The following is a 21,921-nucleotide window of genomic DNA, read 5'->3' on the forward strand; positions in this document are numbered from 1 at the left end:
TTTTCACAGGAAGTTAGGTTTAAGCAACACAACCACTTAGTTAGGGTTAGGAAACAGGCGTGGTTGACGTTAACTTCACTGACTAACAACTCACGTGACCCACGGGGCCGATGATACTAACAAGTCACGGGACTAACAACTCATGTGACTAAAGAGTCACGGGGCTGATGATACTAACGACTCACGTGACTAAAGACTCACGGGGCTGATGATACTAACGACTCACGTGACTCATGGGGTTGAGGATACTAACGACTCACTCGAGTAACAACTCACGTTGACTCACGGGACTGACGATAGGCTCTTTCGAGATGAACTGCGCCACGCCTGTTAAGTAGACGAGATCAGGCGGCAGCAGCAGGGGGCGGAGACAAAAAGCTGCAGTCAAGTCGGACAGTTTTCAGCAGCTTCAAAGAATTTAGTCACAGAGAAAGTCACATCCTGTTAGATCCGATCTGTAGGATACTCGTAGTTTGCAGATCACGTTCAGATTTATTTATATTTGTTTGTAAATCTATGTGGAAATGTGCGTTTATCTGGCATTGGATTCTATCCTTTATTATTTTTTATGTCTGCTTTGTAAAGCACTTTGTAATAATGAGCACTCAATCATCGTTGCCCACGTGTGCATGACGTCAGAGCAAGTCGGACATAAATCTAACCGGCATGCATTGTGCGCGATCGCTGGTGATCGATTCTGCGCAGGCCTGGCTCATCTCCAACGAGCCTGATACTAACAACTCACGTGACTGACGATACCGACGAGTCACGTGACTAAAGACTGACGTGACAAAATAAGTCAACAATACTTTTAGTTTCACACAGGACACGAATAGCGGTGTCCTGGTTGAAAGTCTTTTCAGGTGATTATACACTAAAAAAAAAATACTTATTAATATTATATTCCATCTCTGCCAATAGATCCTCCCTAAATGTTACACACTGGTCCTTTAAGTGAAAGATGTGAGTACGTCTTTAAACTCTAAACCTCAAAATGTGTGTGCATGGCTCTGTGATGTATGCGTGTGTGTGTTTGCGTGTCGTCTCGGTGTCACTTCATTCTCTCCGCTGTGCAGCGAGGAGGTCCGTGTCTAAATTCATGAGGACCTGAGAGAAGCAGCTCGCTTCACTGCGGCGGCTAAATCTCTTTACACCCTCCGGACCCGGAGCCATTTCCTCCGCTGCTGTTCGGGGAGATGAATAACTCGGATCTGCAGCCTTCAACCGCCGAACTAAAGAGTTTGTTCCAATTTGAATGTAGACTTAAAGCGTGGCGCTGAAGCGGCGGTTAGAGGACGTGATGTGACTGAGGCGATGGCAGCGCTGCAGGCGAGACGGTTCATACGTGTTCTCATTAGGTTTTACCTGCTGTGTGTTTGTCTTCTCACTTCTGGCTGCTCAAAAAACTTGTTTTCCTCTATTTGCTTTCTGATAGATTCAACACTAAAGGAGGATTTATACGTCTGTGTGAGGCGGTCGTTGCCTCCGGCGTAGTTTATAGATCAGTGTCAGATTTCACCTGTTGATAGCACCACGCGACACTAGACGGATGTGTCTTTAACTATACAAACAACCACGACTGTGTTCACAGTGTTTCACTCGCTCTTGTGGCGAGCAGATGGTTTGCAGCGTAAATGGATTTTCTAGATCATCAAATCCGTCTGGTGTTTCTGAAAAGTGAAACATTACCGAGACTTTCTTTAACTCTTTATGTTTACGTTCTCCAGGGGGTTCTTCACAGGTCCACTTGGTTCCTAATAACCAAGATCTGAGTCAGGTTGGGTCTCAAGTCTCCCAAAGTGTGTGTTAATATGTCTAATCCAAGTGGACTGTTTATTACCTGTGAAGTGCAGGAGAAACCACAAATATTACTGCATTCTGGATCTAACTATCCTCGGATCTACTTCAGACCTGGTCTATCCTCGGATCCCATGACGAGGTCTCTGTTTTCTGGAAAACGAATGTATGCACGTTGGGTTCAGGTAATAGTTTACACTACACGATTTTAGCCCGCCGACAAAAGCCCCAGATCAGAGGGAAATCGGCGCTCACTCCCGTGAGTGACGACCGCTCTGTGTGAATCTTCAAAGACACCATCTGAGAGACGCGCCGATGCACCCGAGAGAGCAGTAATGACAGCAGCGAACGACCTAAAGCCAATGAGTGCGCAAATATCAGTAACACCTGCAACAACAACATCAGCAAGCATGGCTGTTCTTTTCTTTTTCTTCCATAGTTTTTCGTTGCAAATCAGCGCAGAAACATCTTGGATCAGCAGCTTCTTGTAGACATCCATTTTTAGAGGAAGGAACTCCTGTCTCGCATCTTTTCCTGTATTACTTCTCGCGCGTGTTTTGGCGACTAAACGTAGTTTGGAAACCAGACAGACTTGTCGGGGATTCCTCCAGTGAAATGTTTACTTGTGTAATGTGAAAATCACACCAACTTTAAGATACCTCATTATAAGACAGAGTCAAGTAACGTGATCAGTGCAGCAATCTGAGGACATTGAAAGTCACGTGTATCACGCCAAAGTGTTTTAATATTACACACATGTATGAAGGTGCAGTACCAGCAGGGGGCAACAAAAACACACATTTAGGGCATCAGAAACCTCATGGTTGGGCTTTAAATAAGTGCGTAAACTAAGTAAAATACGTACGGAATCAACGCAACACAACTACAGAAAAGACTTGACAAATGTCACTAACGTAACTTACCAAACAAAACAACGGTCTCCTGGTTGAAAGTCCTGTGTTTGTTGGACCCGTCCACCTCCTCTCCCACCCGCCATAAGCAGTCTTTCTCTCTTTAATTTTATTCTACGTCACTAGCTCTGAGTGAAGCATATTCATGTGGATGTGTTTACATTGCAGTCAGTACAGACTACATGGACTATATGACATGCCAAAAGCAAGAACTCAGTTCTTTTTGCCTTGCGCATTATCGTGTCATTCTCACGCATTTTCGTGCGACCTGGCTGACTAGTTTGTGCGTGCCATAAGTTTTCTACGGGCCCGTTTTGGACCAGGTCCACACCAGCTCTTATAGTCTCCATCGCAATCACCTGATCTGTAATAACTACTTTGAGGAAGTGCATGTCAGCTCTGGCGTAGCCTGTAGTAGCTATGAAGGCTTCGTTCAATGGATCCTTCTGCAGAGGTTTTAATCCAGCTTCAGATCATTCAGGTAAAAAACAAGCGATTGATGGCAACTGTGTCAAAATGCACTTTTTTTTTTGCAATTTTGGGATCCAAAATGAGTCCAGAGATTAATCAAAATGCTCCAAATACGTGACTCAGGACAAAAGCATCTAAAATCATCGTCCAAATCATAAATAAGGAGTGTCAGCAAAAACATTTTCAAAATAACACAAGTATGACGAACACAGACTGTCCTGTAAGTCACTCAGGATAAATTCCTTTCATTTAAAGGCTTACTTTGGAAACAAATCTGGGCCTTTAGGATATAAAAAAACAAACTTTCCCTCCTGCCGTAGCAGAGCAGCTTTCTTGAAAGTGTCTTTTTCACACTTTGCTAATGTGCTTAGCGCTCTGCCCGGCTGCCATTAGTGGAATTATGCTCACACAGCGGGTGTTAAACATTGTTTGGTGCTTCAGTTAATCAGCTTGTGAGAGCCACCGTATGGGCTCAAAAAAACAGGAAGCAAGTCAGAGAAAAAAACAAAAAGCAAACGTTATTTTTAGTATCGATCGGTATGTTAAGACGGCATACTGAGAAGACGATTGAGCTGAGGTCGAGTGTGCTGTCAGATACGTATGTTTACGTGTGTCATGATGCATAAAGTTGAACTGCAACAGAAACTACTGGGAGCATTCATTACTGAGTGTTAAATGTTGGGCTTAGATTTATATATTTGATCTATTATATTTTGTTATTGGTGACTAACTTTCAAAAACAGCCCCGATTCATTTAACAACTAGAAATCCAGTAAAAACTCACAGAGGACACGATGCCATATTTCAGAACAAACTCTCTCACACATCTGGTGCACACAGATTATTGAAAACTGTCTGACAGCTGGCATCAAACATCTGGTCAGATCTGTAATCGTGTTCACTTATTTTATGATCTGATTTATGATCAATGATTTATGAGACTATTTTATTTAGACAAAGTTCTTGTTTGACTGCCGGTGTTTACTGTAGGTATTTATCATTTCGGAAAGTTGGTGCATTTCTTTAGTGGGAAAAAAAATCGAATTCGAAGAACATATATGTTATATTTAGCGTATCCTCATACAACTATTCATATGATATCTTATGAAAATGATTCCTCATTTTTTGTTCGTTCTCGAGTGTCAATTTCTGCATGTTACATGCATACAGTCTTTTCAAAATAAACTTCCGTCTTCACAGCAAACAACTTCCTTGAGTTTAGGCAAAGATCGTGGTTTGGGTTAAAATAACTACGGAAGTTACGTGACAAATAAATCATCGCTGACTTCTGGTTTCACACGGGACACAAATGCCGGTCTCCTGGGGGAAGGTTTGGTATTTTTTGACCCATCCATCCACCCTGACCTCCTCCATACGCAGCATTTGTCGCTCTTTATACTTCCTGGTTCAGTGCATTACTTTTCATGGGTCATGCTGTTCTCATAAATTGTTCGTAGTACGAAAAGTAATGCACTGTAATTCTTGTAGATTCCACAAAATCAATTTGTGTGTAATTCACGTAATCGTGAACCAGGAAGTTTAAAGACTGACAAACACCACGTAGAAAGGAGGTCGGGGTGGATGGGTGGGTCAAAAAATACTGGACTTTTGCCCAGGAGACCGGCGTTTGTGTCCCGTGTGAAACCAGAAGTCAACGTTGATTCATTTGTCACGTAAGTTACGTACTTCCGGAGTTATTTTAACCCAAACCACGATCTTTTCCAAAAGCTAACTACGTAGTTTTGTACTACAGGAAGTTGTTTCCTGTCAATACGGAAGTTTATTTTGAAAAGACTGTATGCCTGTAACAAGCGGACACGTGTTCCTGAACATTCTTAGGAAAACACACAAATAAGGAGGAATAACTGTTTGGTAAGATATCATACGAACTGTTGTATGAGGATAAATTGAGTAGGTTTAGCTACAAAAGGTGTATGAGAACAGCCTGTTATATTTGTCAAAGAAAATCCTATCAAAATCCTGCTTTAAATCAAAATACTTCAACGATGCCACTTTCAGTTGCTCCTGAAAACCCCAAATTTGGCATTAGGCACTGCAATGTTACAACAACTTACTTGTTTCGCAAGAAAAGCCCAAAGCTATAGAGTAAAAAATGAAAACGTCTATATGACAACTGAGCTGAAAAGTGTTTCTCTTCTATCCCATAAAAAGTGCAGCGAGTTCTCAGCTTACCGTAGGTGAGCACGTAGAGCGGCTTGCCGTTGGTGTCCATGGTGGTGAGGCAGGGGGCCTTCGGAGAGATGGTGCCCCACCTCTGCAGGGCCGCCTCCAGAGACGGCGGCCAGTTGGTCACCACGCCCAACTGCTCGCCCCGCATGGCCACCATCTGGGCCCCCTCCGCCTTGGGCTGGTTGGGGTCTGGCTGCTGGACTGGAGGAGGATAACAGAAGAGATTGAAATACCATTATGATACAGAATGTTGTCTGAATTAAGAGTCAGCTTCCTCTTATGTGATTTATAAAAAGTACTGCAGCATTTACTCCGTGTTTTTATAATTGCTGGATCACAGAGAGAATGCTCGTTGGAAGGAATCAAGCTTTTAATCACTCAAAATACCGGTTTGATAACAAGCTCAGTCTGTCCAACATTTACTATTCATGCTTAAATTATGAATTAACTTCTGGGCTTTTGATGCTGGAAACAAAAAGAAATATGCATCAGTTAGTTTCTGTCTTTGTCGCAGCAGATATTAGAGAATAAAGACTCGAGTGATTTAGTTGTGTGGATTATTGAGCAGCTTCTCAACTGTTTTTCAGTCTATTATCTTATTTCATTGTTTGTTAACAGTAAAATATTAAAGTTGAATTAACTATCAATTTACCATTTATAAATGATGGTTATTATAAAGTGTTTATATTTTCAAAATAAAGGTAATGAAGTTATTACCTTCCAGAAGCTCCTCAAAGTCGTCGACAAAGAACTCTCTCAGCGGCGGCCGTTTGGGTCTCTTCAGCGTGTTGACGAGCTGCTGGATTTTGGCTGAAACTCTGCTGCTGACTGGAACGCCTGCAGAGGACGAACACACACACACACACACACACACACACATTAAGGTATGTCCTCGACTAAACTCCTAGTTGTGCTCTCACAGGTGTTGAAGTACTCGTTTCCCTGTTCGCCTTAAGCTCTAATAAAACATCCACAAGTTTTAAATCTACATTAAAGTGGCACCTTTTTTTCCTCGAGTGAGCAATCAGCGGAGCCGCCGTTGAACACGACGCTCCGTGATGGCAGAGATGAATACGGCATGCGAGATGAGGAACAAATTGCTCTTTCATTAAGGCTGATTTTAAACCCAACTGTGACTGTGAGAGTGGAGCTTTAACCTCTTAAAAAACGTGAATATTTTAATTTAAAACGCCTAAAATAACGACCCAAATGAATCAGGACCTGCTCCTCAACCATAAGGCCTATATGCATATATTTGGTCTCCCTTGAAAGGTAAGAAGCGAAGGAATAGGAATCAATTGTAAGTAAATTAAAGTATATCACCATGGAGATTACAATGGAGATGCAATAAAGGAAAAAATAAGATTTGTGATGGAGAGGTGGGATGGAAGATCTGGAGGCAAATAGATGTTTTGGCAGCTGGATGATGTGTAAAGTGATGTTTGGCAAAATGACCATGAAGAAGTGGGTGTACTGGCAGGTAGTTTATGTCTCTGGATGGAACAACCAGAGGTTCATTCTTATCCCTCAATCCTCTGGTGAACTTTTTGTTTCAGTCTCCATCAAGCTGGGATGAAGAAATCTTCATGGGTGAACACATAAAGAACAAACACAATCTAAGTTTTGTTGATATTCAGTGCCGAACTGTTTCACATTTTAACAGTCAGATGGTTTGTTCCAATACATTCCCCCTCCCAACTCGTCAAATACCGCTGCTAGGTCAGTGCCCCTCGGCATCGGAGACCGACACACGGGGTACCCCTCTTGCGTTACTTTTGGACGGACTAGGGACGGCGTGTCAATATACGTTTGTTACATGCATAGTGTCCTTTCAAAATTAACTTCCTTTTTCCCAGGAAGTTAGATTTAGGTAACAAAACCACTTAGTGAGGGTTAGGAAACGGTCGTGGTTGATGTTAACTTCACTGACTAGCAACTCACAGGACTTAAGATACTAATAACTCATGCGACAAATTAAGTCTGTTCACACGGGACACAAACAGAGGTGTCCTGGTTGAAAGTCTTGTGTTTGTTTGACCCGTCCACCCCACCACTCCTCCCTCCCTCCCTCCCGCCCGGGTGGGTTTACATTGGAGTTAGTTCGCTAAAGGGCGCCTCCGTACGTCGGTCTACGATGCCGAGGGGCGCTGACCAAAAGGCTGTATTTGATAAGTCGGGAGTGAGAACGGGTTGTGTGTTCACACTGAATGCAAGATGAGCTATAAATAAGTACTAAATTGACTTTCAACTCTGCTATGCTAATTCTCGTCCCCTCACGTCTGCATTTATTTAATATTCAATATCACCCCACATCTATAATTTTGAACACATTTCAATTTCCAACAACGGCATATATTGGGAGTTTCTGCAAAGGCAGCCGGGGTCCGATGGAGCAGAAATCAGAAGAGGAATAGCATAAACATTCAATGAAAGTTCATTAAATGTTAAGAAGTACAAAACTAAAAGTTGTTGGTCAGAAAGCAAGAGACAAAGTGCTGCAAAGAAGATATTAGGGCTGCCCTCAACCAAAACATATTCTTAGTCGACCAACACTCATGATTTTGTCGACTAATTGATTAGTTGATTTAATCGACAGATCTGTGAAACTGAGTTTCTCCACAAAGAATCACACAAAAGCATCACTTTAACTCGTTTACCAGAGATGTGCTCATACGTTTCTTGGAAATAAGTCATTCAGTATGAAAAAAGCATAAAAAATGACTAATCGACTAAAGAAATCTTAGTCGACTAACGCCAATACGACTGATTAGTCGACTAATCTACTAAGAGGGGGGTAGCTCTAGAAGATATTGCAGTTTTTAAGATTTTTTTTTGTTAAAATAATAAAATAAATGATGGCGATAAAGAATATTGGCAGACTATAATGCATTTTACAATATGTCTGGCTGAGACTCTTTTTATCTGATCAAAAATAAAATCAATTTTACAAGCAAGAACTGAGTGTGAATGTGATTAAGAATTGTTTTATAGGTCAGTAATAGCAGAGAAATGCCTCCAAACAAAGGGGCAAAACAAGTCCTTCTCACACAGTGACTCAAAGGTTAAATCCTTAAAAATCTAAAAGTCTAAATCTCTAAAAACAAAAAGGCACAAGAGCTATTGTGAGCAACATAATACAAAGATGGTGAAATCCTCTTTCAGCCAAACATCCCGATAAGCTCCCATCTGTAAACTCTGGCACCTGATCTGTCAAGCTGCTCCGCCCTGAGCTGCGTTCAACATCTCCTTCCACGTCGGCAGCGATCACAGCGTCTGATGAACAACTCCATCTGCTGCGGCGTCACGACCCTCGAGAGAAGGACTTATGAAACTATGAACCAGCAAACTGACGTCTTACAGAAATATCTACACTGAACCATCATGAATTACTCCACAAAGGGTTAGGCCCCGATTCGAGAGACGGGGCGTCACGTTGGCTGCTCCTCATTTGCATAAAGTTGAGGTCTAGGCTACTTTATGCAAATCACGGGCGTCGGACGCGACTCGCCGCATCTGGAAACTCCTGAGAAACTTTTTAACTAACTGTTGTTGATCTAAAATAAAGACGAGTTAGCAACTGCATGGCTATAAAATGTTTTCAGAAACATATTTCGGTGAACTATTTTCGTGATATAAGAGAAGAACGTTTTCAAACGAGCCGCCATGTTGGTTCCGGTTTGAAAGCAGGGAGCGGCAGCCCACGGAGGGAAAGCGTTCGTCCAATCAGGTGCAGAGTGTCTACGGTGGCAGCCAATCAAGCGTCTAATGCTGGGAGTGAAACCGCTGACACGCCCCCCCTGAAAAAGTAAACAAAGGACTGTTCCTGCCTTTTCATTTTGAAAGAGCAACGGCCAACACTCGGCCGACGTTTAACTTCATCACTCAGTCAGTGACAGACTTTTGCGTTTGTAGGGCTGGCCCTCGGCGGTCCAGCCAGTAAATACTGTACGTAGGTAAAGACCGTCATTAAAAGCGAGTTGGTAGAGATGTTTTCTTTTTAAAACTTTACTTCACCTGACCAAAAAAACTGCAAAACGTTTTCTAAGCTTCAACAACATCCTTCACATGAAACAAAGAAGACACATTAAGACTGTATCAGAGCAGCTGCAGGTCCGTCTAGTATAAGAGCACCCGAGTGACTCTTTCTCCCAGTCAGACTATTAAATGTGAAGCTTTCATGTTTCCTCAGATTAAAAACACTCAACACGTGAATCCTCATCACATGTCAGACCACAGAGTCGGGCCGGAGGCTGCTGAACAGACACAACAGCTGGTCCACAATACGTTTACACATGACTCACAAGTCCTCCAATCAGCAGCTCGGCGGAGGTCACAATCAGGGAAGAATGAAACTTAAGTAAAAGGAAGTGAGTTGTATTTAGAGTGAATAATCAGCCCTGCAGAACATAAGAAAGTCTGGATGTTTAACAAGTCTTTCAAGACCTGATTTTCTTGTCTTTAGATTCTCTCGGTTTCATCTGAAGACAAAAATCCCCCTAAAATGAACTCGGACTGATTCTGACGCACCAGTTTTTGGAAATGAAGCTGTGATGCAGCTCTACCCAAAGGTCAAAGGTCATGTGTTCACATGTTCAATGTGTCGTTGACTTTCTTAATCAACATAAAACAAACGACTTCAAGTTAATATTTACGACTCGGTGCATTAACCCGTTCGTGCCCAAAAACTTAGATTTAGTATGATGAGGTAAAATGCCACAACATTTGTTATGATTGGTCAAAAGTCTTGAAATTTGGTACGGACACAATTTGGGCAGTAAAACTTTGAAATTTTTCGATCACATGAAAAATCATACTTTTATTAAAGGCAGGGTTGAGGATGTTCTCCAGTATACACTATCTGCTATATTGGTTGAAATGGTCTTTACACCCCGACAGCGATCCATTACTGATGAGCTCTGAAAAAGGACTGGAAAAGAGCCGTCATCTGTAGCCGTCTACCAATCACTGCCACGCGGTGCGCTTGGAAAGAACCAATTAGATGTCTCCCTGCTCGTACTCTACCCTTGGCGTGCACCAGCCTGAACTCAAAGCGCGTCGAGAATGGAAGAGAAAACTCAGCCCTGCAGTAGCACTGCCGCGGTTACTTGTCATGAGGTAGCGTTGTTGAGTTGAGGTCCTCTCTCCGCTGTCTGTGAAGTAGTTACGATGCGGCGGTGCTCGTGCATGTATGTGTGTGTGTGTGTGTGTGTGTGGGGGGGCGTTGCCTTGGAAGGAGCCCGAGGGGAGGGGGGGGTTTAGACGGAGCTCCTGAGGCGATGTTACTTTCAAATGATGCTAGCTTTACAACATTGTCCACCCCATCTTTAATTGTCAAATCAGGATTTTATGCGGGAAAACGCGAACTTGTGTTTATTACATGTTTTCCATATGAAATCTTTTTTCACACGGCATGTGTGTGCATATCTTTGATATTCAACGATACCAAATACTTGATTATGCTCCTTGTAGTTTCTGAGATACAGTCATTTTCTTATACTATATCTAGTCTTTGGGCTCATGGGACTTCTGTTTTTTCCTAAAATATAATGAGTCTTTTGCAAAAACAGGAGTCCCATGTGCTCAAATACTAGATCTAATAGTTTAGACTTCCACCAAAGGAAATGAAAAAGTTCAGTTACGGGCACAAATGGGTTAAAATCTGCATTGAATAAATGTAATGGGAACCCTGATTCAGATACTCAGACGTAAATCCTTCGCTTTAACCAAACCACCTGCTGCCTCTTTAGATTTATGAATTGCTCACATTTTATTCGTCACCAAAAATGTCAGATTTTGTGTTAATGCCATAAACTCAGATCCATGTTATACTGATTTAAACTTTAAAAGCTGTCAACTAAGCAACAAATATGTAAATATTGTCACCTTTTAATGAGTGAACTGAAAATTCAAGGAAGATAATGAATGGATGTTGGTTCTTTTTGTTACTATAACTATTTGAGCCACCCTCTAAACTCTCCTCCCAGATCATCAACTCACCGTCTCCGGTCTCCATCAGCTCGGCGTTGCCGTACTTGGGCGTCTGCCTCTGGGCCGCGGTGCCGGCGCCGGGGGCTCTCTCCACCTGGATCCCGTCGGCGGAGGTGTTGTTGGTGTAGCCGGTGACATCTGGAGGGGCAGAGTGGTTCTCTGGGATGTGAGAAAACGGGGGGGATCGAGGAGGGAAGGAAGGCCTGGTTAGTTCCCCCACACCCCCACACATCCTGCTGTTAAAACATTTTTAACGGGGACTCTTACAATCAGGACGAGTCAGACAGCGTGGATACATGACAGGTTGGTGTTAACTATGGAGTTAGTTCAAATAGACGTCCCACTGTTGTAAGAATAATAATGACTTAGATTAGAACACAACTTTCAATGTGCTAACTTCTGATAAAATTGCCGTTGTAAACACTGTAAATATTTAAAAATGTCCTTCTGAATTGTCTTTTGGCAGAAACAGGTAAAGCAGAAGCACTTAAAGGAGTTGACGTGTCAGTTGAAGTGTAAAGCCCTGAAATGAGCAGCTTCAGCTGAACTGCTGAACTGAAACCAGTTGATGTGTTTTTTGAAGTGTAAGTGATGAAAGCAGTTGATGTGTCAGTTAAATAATGTTAAGCCCTGATCAGACAGAGTGTGTTTCAGCAGCCCGGGGCGACTTTTTGTAATCGTTTTCGATGAGAGTGAAGTGTTTTGCGTGCTACTTTTGTGTTGCGTCATGTTTTTACAGGAGCCCCCTGAATAAAGTTAAACTCAGAGCGGAGGTCATTAGCAGTTTTTTCTCATTGTGGTGACTTTTGCTGGATACCCGGAGCTGTATGACTTTACCAACCGCAGTTACCATTGATCTGAACAGAAAACAGCAGGAGGCAAATTAGTGCTGTACTTGATATTCTGGGAAAGTTGTTTTCATTCATTTAAACTGTACAATTAACTATTGAGGTAGCGTACAGTTCATGGTTTGTTTTAAAGCTGCAGTAGGTAGAAATGGAGCAAATATGATTAAAATCATTTTTTATTCATAAAACGGTCACTATATCCTGACATTAGTACATGAGACAGGTAATCTGAAAAACAATCATGTGTCTCTGTGTCCTCCGGTGCTCCTAACGGCATCTGCAAGATTTCACAGACCGGAGGAAAACGACCAATCAGAGCCGAGCTGGAGCCTTGCCGTCTCTGAGCAGCTGTCAATCACTCAAGAACTCCGACCAAACGGTCAAACTAGGCAGCGCTGATCAAATATGAATCAATATTCTGTTACTGTAATGCCTATTTCTCTCCTCAGATGTTATCAGAATCATCTTGTAGTGTACTGTTTAGCTGTAAAATTAGAAAGTTTGTGACCCGGCAGCCATGTTGAGATCAGTTGAGGAAATACCAAGCACCGCCGCCCAGCAGCCGGAGCACAGCCAATAGGAACGCTCTCTCTCTGAAATGACCTGTGATTGGCCAAAGTCTCCCGTCACAGGCTAGATGTTTTTAAAGCCTGAAAACAGAGCCATGAGGAGGAGCAGAAGTCTAGTTATCTCTCACAACACTTGAATTACAATATGCTGAAAGGTTATTGTGGAATTTTTGCCCAATGATGCCAAAAATATATACTGCCTACTGCAGCTTTAAGGTTATGTTAGCACTCATTTGGTGGTTGCCTAGCAACAATCTTAAAAAAAGATGCAGCAAACTGCAAATAACGCTCCGTCCGATCGGGCAACAAAAAAAACCCGATGCGGTGTGCATCACGTTTTCCAACTTCCGTGTGATCAGGGCCTACGTGCTGAAAGCAGTTGAAGTGTCAGGTCATGTGACAGTCACTTTAACTGTTAACGTGCATGTGCTGAAAACATTTGAAAAAAAAGACGATTATGAGTCTCAGCGAGCTGTACTCTTCAGTAAACTAGTCTGAGGGCAAAAACCATGTGAATCATTGTGCTAATAAATGAATGAATGAATGAATGAATGAATGTAAACTGAGGGATGTCTTATGCTCAGTGACTTCAAAAGAAAACTGATTCCTATTGAATCTAAAGTTGGATGAAACTTTCGATATTTGTATCCAATTAGAGAGAAAACATGGGTGAGAGAAAAGAACAAAACATAACAGAAAAAGAATCAAGCTCATAACTTGCAGCAATTAAAGCGACTTCAAGATACAGCTATTTCTTCTCAGACTTATAAATAATGAATTCTACACTCTCTAATGGACTCTATCTATCAAACTACAGGCAGCATTTAGAAACTAGTCGCTGAGCTAAAACACACTGTGAGGAGTTTGGATGATCTCTCATTGACTTCCTGCAAAGAAACCTTCAGGGAAATGATGTTTGGGACTTGGTGATCCGACACACTTCACAAATATAGAGAGAAAATCTACCAGAACCAGCACCACGACTCACAAACTACCCACCGACACAAACTGCGACGCCCGCCTTTCGCTGACTCCATTTCCATCAACACCCACACCATAACGTTCACTCTTTAAGTCGTTTCTCCCCCCGTGTTTTGTGCTACATTTAGATTGTGTTTCAGCCTATCTGGTGCGCCTGATGTTTCAAAGCTCCCACCATGCCTCAAAATTTTTCACATTTACCTCTTTCAAGAGGCTCAGCTGCTGTTCGACAACATCAAACGGTGTTTACTGTTCTGCCCGAGGGAATCTTTACTTTGAGTGGTCGGAGCATGAAATGATGCGGGGAGGAAGATGTGTGTTGAATCTAAAAAAGGGATGCATGTTGGTGCAGCCTGCGGTGTTGTTTACTGGCCTTTTGCATTCAGTCTGAGTCTCAATCAACTCAGTTCAATGGAACATGTTGGCAGTAGGGCTGTCGCGATTATAACGCATTAACACAAATTCGTTTTAACGCCACTAATTTCTTTAATGCATTAAAGCAACTTGCGATTTTTAGGTTGTAGCGGAAACTTGAAACTAGCGATTGAGACCATAAATTCATGTTTACCAATGTTTACTGATGTAATAAATCAAGTGAGAAGTAGGCTCATTTTCTCAGAGACTTCTAGTCAATCAGACTTCTTTTTGCAACCAGAGGAGTCGCCCCCTGCTGGCTGTTAGAAAGAATGCTAGTTTAAGGCACTTCAGCATTGGCTTCACTTGTCAGACCCGGAGGTTGACCCCTACTGTAGGTGTCTGACAACAAAAATGTCTTGTGCTCGTTTCAAAATTGTTGCATGATTTTGCTTTTTTTTGTTTAAGAAGAAGTAAAACGTAGTCAACAAAAAATGGTCAAAGATAGTTGTTTGTAAACCCGAAACTATTCAAAGATTTCTCCTTACAAAAATTGCAATAACCACATCTTTTGTTTGTTGTCCAAATGGTCTCTTTTCCTGAACCATTCAGATTTGATAAACACCATTAGTGTCTTGCTAACCTCAGCAGAGTGGGAGCTTGAAATCATCAGGTATTCAAACAATAGTCTGGTAACACACTGTACTGCCCTGTAAAATATGCATAAAGTAAAATATGCATGATAATCAACCACAATTTTCAAAGATGAGATAAAGAAAGGTCAATCAAAGACAAGATGAACCTCATTACATAGCCATGTATAAATATGTATGCATTTAAGTATAAACGAATGAGAAGTAGAAGGAGTGCAAGGTATTTACGACAAAGATAAAAACCAATTTACTGATGAAAAGTTGACATTTCAGAGATGCACTTGAGTGCATTGGAAATCAAGCGTGGAGGGTGTGCCTGTTTTCTTTATGCTACTTCTAAAACCTCAGAGAAACGGACGCTGAGAGAGCTTGCCACTTTAGAGGACTTAAACGAGGAACCCTCGCCTCCCCGCTCCACGCAGCGCCACTGCTTAAGTCAAGGACCAGAAGATAAAGGGGATCAAACTACTTCAGGCTCCCGCAGTGGAAAGGCAGCAGAGCAAGTTACACTTGAATGCTTTTATTTTGAAGGGCTGCTCATGTATACAAAGAAACCACTCCGTCTCCGAGTCCACTAATGATGATTTCTTTAAAAAAAACGTTTTTCAAGTTCTATTTTTTTGTCTTCCCTATTTACGTACGAGGGGGGCAAAATATTAAAAACACCTCCAGTACAACACCACCACTAGCTATGACCTAAATGCTAAAACATATGATTAAATGGAGACCTCAACAACACTAGCCGTGTTTACATTCAATTGTCAAGCAAATTTTAAATGAACTTTTGATATGCCGCAAAAAAAAGAAATATGAATTAGATGCGTTTCCATCAGCTGGTTTGGAGAAAATAAACTCGGCTACAGCGTCGTTTGGTCAGAAGTTGGCGCTATAGGCTACGCATGGCTGTAATCTACCAGTAAACAGAGTAGAAGAAGAAGTAGAGGTTGGGAACCAGAAAGAATGGAGAGAGGTATTCAGGAATTTGTTTCAATAGTTCTTTCATATCAGTTAGTACACAATGTCCACATACTTTTGGTCATATAGTGTATTATGAAATCATACTGCATGCTGTGAGTCGTCTGCTGGTAATACTTATACTTTATATGTACTCTGACTGCTCTCCACTCGTACAAACACAATCGAACTGAATTAAACATGTTGTTCAGTATTCCAAAGAAACAAAACCTACAAACTGCCAGCGATAGAACAAAGATGTGTTTTTGCTCTCATCTCTCAGTCTCCCTCTTACTTAATATTTCATCATCTCTGGTTCTCTCTGGGAGAAATACAATAAGTACACGCTGAATGGACTGCATTTATATAAAGCTTTATTCTAGTAAGCAGGAGCTATAAACATTCACACACACACTCACAATCAGCAGTTTGTGGTTCAGTATCTTGCCCAAGGACACTTGGACATGTTACTACAAGGGATCGAACCACCGACCTTCTGATTATTGAACCGCTCCTCAGCCAAGTCCGCCCCATGTTTACCTACACACCAAACTTACTTTGTGCTGTATATTGAGTTGCTAATTCTACCTTAATTAACACTATAAAGAAGTCTTTTAAGCCAAATTCACATTATAAAACGGCTACTTTAAATTGCATTTACTGGACTTCAGCTAGTGTTCTTGTCTCTGTTGAATATAGCAGCCTATAGACCTCTTTTCTGTTAGTAACCATGACGACGTATCCTGCGGGCGGAGCGTTAAGTGGAGGCAGAATAATTCTCTGAACTCGTTAGTTAACGCAAGCAAGGATTGTTGGCTTGTTTTTTTAACAATAGCTGAAGAAAATACTTGTTTCTCTCAACATGTGCTGTCACTCCCTCTCCAGGATCACCAGTGGTAGTTGAGAAGGTTCACATTAACCAATAGGATCAGATTAGCCGACGCCTACGCCGCTGGAGACTACTGCAAGAGGAGGAGACGGCTGACTAATGTTAGTTAGTAAGCTAGATTGTCTGTCTCCGGAACTGGCAAGCTAGCTAAGCAGCCAGCCGTCCGACCAGCGGGCTGGTGGCCAACGGCAGCTAACCGCAGCCAACGGCTCACGACTGCTGTTAGCAGAAGGCTAAATATTAGCAACATTTACTCTCCATCTCTGAAACGTTTCGGGATATTGTAGCCTGCTAAAGCTTCGAATCACAGTTTGTCATCTCAACGGTAGCCTCTGTGATATCTGGATTCTAACACCCAACAACACAGCAAGAGGACATTTTAGATGTGTAACTTTAGCCCACTGCTAGCGTTATGGTACGTGTCCACAGGGGCGTTATTTATTGCGAGGGGACGCGGAGCTTTCCAACATTGGACGCTTGATGGGCGTGTCACTAGACATAAGGCTGTCCCCACTTGATTGCTGATTGGACGAATGCTTTCCCCAGCTTTCAAACCGGAACCAGCACGGCGGCTCGTTTGGAAACTTTCTTCTCTTATTTCACGGAAATAGTTCACGGAAATGTGTTTCTGAAAACATTTGAGGCGAGAAATAATCCGTGCAGTTGATGAATCTGTCTTTATTTTGGATCAGCAACGTTTATTTTAAAAGATTCTCGGGAGTTTCGAGAGGCGGCGAGTCGCGTCGGACGCCCGTGATTAACATAAAGTAGACGAGCCCTCAACTTTATGCAAATGAGGAGCGGGCGTTGTGACGCTCCGTTTCTCGAATCGCGACGTCGCGCTACCAGAATGCATTGCGCGGCTGCTTACATAGACTGAATGGGGAGCGTGGAAAGCACGGAGGCTGTGGACACGTACCATTAGCCTCCAGTCTTTCCTTTGTTTAGCCTCCAGCTAACACCGTGACGTCATCATGACGTCGACACAAAAAGGGTCTATAACTTAGTGTCTAAGTTCTGTTCAGTTTCCTCCATTCCTGTTTGATATCTGCATCTTTTAGTGTATAGCTCTATGAGCCTACTTTTATACCAAACATACCAACAGATGGAAAAGTTTGTTCTCTTCTATTCATGTCATGTCTCTTCCATCCAGTCATGCCTATAACGCTGACTAAGACTGAACTGAACATGATCTGAAAGGCTGAGAAAGAGTCAAACTGGAGAGTGGAAGGATGAAGAAACAAGGGGAGAGACAAAGAGAGAGAGAGAAATGATTCCCAGCAAAGCACCGAAGAGTCAACGCCAGCGAGACCAAACAGAATTCTTTATCCAGACATGGACTGCATATCAATACTGCAGCGCACAGCCCAGGCATGCTAATTACTGTAGCACGCTGTACGTTCTGTCTCTGCAACATCTGGGCTGTCTGTTTGAGCTACAGCGAGCTAGACATGCACTCTATGAAGCCGCGTGTTGTTGATCTATCTGAATGTGTGTGTGTGACATGCACGAGTATCCAGTGACCTCATCAGAATGTATTTATGATGATGTGTGACGGCGAGGAATATCAGCCCTGGCTGAGGAGGAGGATGATGATGAATGCCTCCTTCGCCGCTGGAATACCAATCAGGTCGGCTGAAGGAGGCTGATTCAGGGACACTTCCATCTCCCCCCCGCATGGGTCAAGGAGGGTTTAAAGGTGATTTGATGGTTTAAGATATCGACTGGTGGCATGTTGAAATGTCTTCATCACATCCCAAAACTCTTGTTGAGGCGTTTCTGTGGATAAGTGAGTCCGTCTATCAAGACGAGCACGCAAATAGTGACTGAAATCTGCAGAACTGTCAGCATTTTACTAGATATGTAGTTAGTAGTGTGACGGTGCAGGGAGAGGGTGGTGGTAGGGTTAAGGCCCCCAAGCTGATGGTCCACCGACGGCCAGTTTGGGGTCGTCGGTGAGCGTCTGTCAGCCTAGTCTTTGCGGTGTGTCCCACAACGTCGGCTCTGGTCTGCCCAGGTTAGAGATTTTTTGGACGACTCAGCATGTCGAATCAGCGGCGGAGCTCGTCGGTGAGAGAAATCACTCTGATTGGCTGTTTAGCTTAGGCGAATCAGTGCATGAGATCAGAAATGGACGTGAGGAAAGCACAGAAGGCTCTTCTCATTTTTCAGCTTCATCTCATCTGATCATTCCAATCCATGCGTTCTTTTCTGGGGTTTTCAAATGGAAACAGCCATTCAGCCGTGACGTATGTTACCACAATAAGCTAATCAATAAGGTTATGAATAATGTGAACGCTAGCTCTAGCTGAGTCAACGTCAGCTGTGCTAAGTTTGGAAATAATTGAAAGGGTTGGTTCGCTGTTTTTAAAAGTTGTGTTGTATGTAAACTCCTGTGTTCTGCAACGTAAAATTACTGTTTTTGTGAATGGAGTCCGGTGGCTTTGAAGAGAGCGATATAACGGCTTCAGTTCCCCGTCGGAAAGGGCTGTCTGACGTCGAGGTGAAGCGGCTGTGGACGGGAGCAGCAAAAAGGATTTTAGACACCTAAAAAAATCTATATCAGTTTAAGAGTATGCTATATTTAGAATATTTTCAGCTTGTATATCTGCCATCCTCGGTCTTCCGGTTTCCCTTTTTGAATGATGAATACAGACTACCGCCGCCTGCTGGTGTGGAGAGTGTTAACTGGCCGTCGGCTGTAGTATTAACGGTGTGTTCGAGTGCAACTTTTTGGCCAAGATAAAGGTTAGTTCTTTGATATCTGGTTGGTGTGTCTGGGCCTTTACGGCATATAAAGCACTTTGGATTGCCTTGTTGATGAAAGAACCATACAAGTGAACATACCTTGCCTTTAAATCAGACTTTATCCAAACTGCACTTCAAGTGAAAGAAGGCAGGATTTATAGAACTACAAGTCAAGAGAGCTCATGTAGGAAGAAACCCTCAGTCAACTCTGCATCTCATGACGTCCCCGCAGCGAAAACTTCCCTCACATCAGCGTTACGAGACACCTGATGAATAAGCTGCTGAACTGTTATTCCTCAGAGGCCAGAGAGCGTTCCCCTGACGGATATACAGCACCGACCTGGAGGCTAAGCTGCTCTGCAATCCCAACACTGCAGCCTTAATTACATTGAATATGGGAACGCTTCCAGAACGGTGTTAATGGATTCAGGGTATATGTGTTCTTTTTCTGACAATGATGAATGGCTGATTAAAAGGTCGAGTATTCAGCCTTTTCTTTAACTGTATGCTCGGTGCGGATCGCTTTGTATTCTCAACGGAGGGAGCCACTTCAGTAAATTGAGAGAGTCAGCTGCTGCCTTTTCACATGCCAAGCAGCGAGTTGGCTGATGGAGTCTTCAGGTTGAACCTCTTTTGTGCACAGTGAGTCCATATTATTAAGTCTGTTAATGAGGACCTTTCTTAACCATACAAAAGCAGGTGAAACATTCTTTGATGCAGCATTTTAAGAATACTGTTTTAAACAAAAAAAAAAAACACTAAACCAAAAAGAGGACGCAGGCAGACGGCCTACATTCCTCCACCATCTGCTTTCTGGCTCAGATGAGAAGCCGTTCTGAAAGCAGATTGCCTCTGGCTGAGCAAACAACTAAAAAAAACATGCTGCATAATTAGTCAAATCAATAAAACAGAGTAACCTTGAAAAGAGGGAAGACTCATTCATACAAGCTGCTATCTAGCCTCTTTAAAAGCATTGTTGATTCTCCTCATCAACAACAATTCACACTCTGAATGCAACAGCTTGTTTTGTGTTTTAATCCACACAAAAACATAATTTCATGCAACGCTCAATGCTAGTGAGGGTAGCATTGATATATTTTCTTCTGCACTTTCACAACACTGCTAAGCATAAGTTGACTTAGCAGGGAACAACCAACGAGGGGCACGACTCGAACAGCAAGCATATGACGGAGGACACTCGGGGGCGGGGGGGGAAGAGTCACTGAAACTTATGAAGGGGAAAATTCAGCATCCCTGCCGTGAGCCGAGGGATGGCAGGAGACTGACCCTGCTTCTTCTCTCTGCCAGCCATGCTCCGATCTCAACTTACCGGAGCGTCGTGGCCCAGAGTTTCCATTCTCTACCGTGCCAGCTGGCACGGCCCTCCTCCTCCTCCTCAAGGAGAGGTGGGTTAAAAGGCCTGCATGTGAGGAACAAGAAGGGAGGGGGGATCTTGAAAAGTGGTGTCAAGTCGTAGGTCATTCAGGAACCTCACTTTAACAGCGCTGGAGTCTTGAACACAGCGTTATACTGTATATATCCAGACAAATCTACCTTAAAATACACATCAGCCTTGTTAAACTACTCTTAAACTTTATCATGCTATAGGAAAAAAATATATACATACATGTTTGCAAGTCAGTTTTTTTATAATACAGAATTGCATGCCGTTATAGTATAGCTAGTACTTTTTGTGAAAAGACTAGATCTGTACCTGACATTTAAATCAAATCAATCATCAATATACTAAGGGGCAACGTAGAATCTGTATTTGTGTTTATTTTATTGCTCTCAGGTGCTTGAGATTAGAAATATTTCAACTTTCAAAGAGCACCATGTGTCTCTAAAGGGTTTTCAATAATCACATAGCAACAGCAGCACAAACAAGCACTTAGTGCCGTTATCTGAAACAAAAGAGGCACCAGGTGTCACAAACACAGTGCGCTCTGTCGAACCTAAACTCAGAAGCCAAAAGTCAACCAGAACAACCAGATCGTCCACAACGATCCCGTAAAAGGGATGAAAGGAGTGACGACAGATCGGGGAGAGGGAACAGAAAGTTATCTGCACGATACAGGCCGAGCTGCTCCGATAAGAGCTGGATGAAAAACGAGGCCGTACGCAAAACGATCTCTCTGAAGTATTAACACACACACACACACGCACACACACACACACGCACACACACACACACACACACACACACACTGGAGACCTGCTGCTTTGGCCCCGGACAAGGAAATGAGAAACAGAGCTGTAGGTCACACGTGTGCACAACGACAGGATTTCCTCTGTGATAAACAAAAAGAAAAGACTCAATGAAACTTTTACGCCAATTGATAAATGTACAACAATGATGTGATGTAATGGAAATGTGTAACTGTCAGAGATTGCTATGAAACATCTAGAAACCAAACTATAAACTACAACCAAAGAGGAGTCTGGACAAAAGACTGAATGAACACATAAAGCAGACAAAATCTACCAAACCAACTCCACCTCCGCCCACTGTTAGCTGGTCGGTTGGTTAGCTGGTGGACCCTGAATAGGATAAGCGGTTACAGATAA

At 42.7% G+C, this 21,921-nt stretch overlaps 1 protein-coding gene across 9 annotated transcripts in view; it reads right to left on the reverse strand.

The window, feature by feature from the left end:
- The window catches only part of LOC141776438 (disco-interacting protein 2 homolog C), a 214,947-nt gene that overhangs the window by 59,057 nt on the left and 133,969 nt on the right, over window positions 1–21,921 (reverse strand). For 8 of the 9 annotated variants that reach the window (XM_074650041.1, XM_074650044.1, XM_074650043.1 and 5 more), the window contains exons 6-8: window positions 11,367–11,516; window positions 6,087–6,206; window positions 5,373–5,570 (exon numbers count right to left, since the gene is read on the reverse strand). In XM_074650041.1, coding sequence (XP_074506142.1) covers window positions 5,373–5,570; window positions 6,087–6,206; window positions 11,367–11,516 — 468 coding nt within the window. The remainder of the gene's footprint in view (window positions 1–5,372; window positions 5,571–6,086; window positions 6,207–11,366; window positions 11,517–21,921) is intronic. The other variant, XM_074650042.1, reaches the window with a different exon arrangement.

This window comes from Sebastes fasciatus, chromosome 11 (assembly GCF_043250625.1).
Source record: "Sebastes fasciatus isolate fSebFas1 chromosome 11, fSebFas1.pri, whole genome shotgun sequence".
In the NCBI taxonomy this organism is placed as follows: domain Eukaryota; kingdom Metazoa; phylum Chordata; class Actinopteri; order Perciformes; family Sebastidae; genus Sebastes; species Sebastes fasciatus.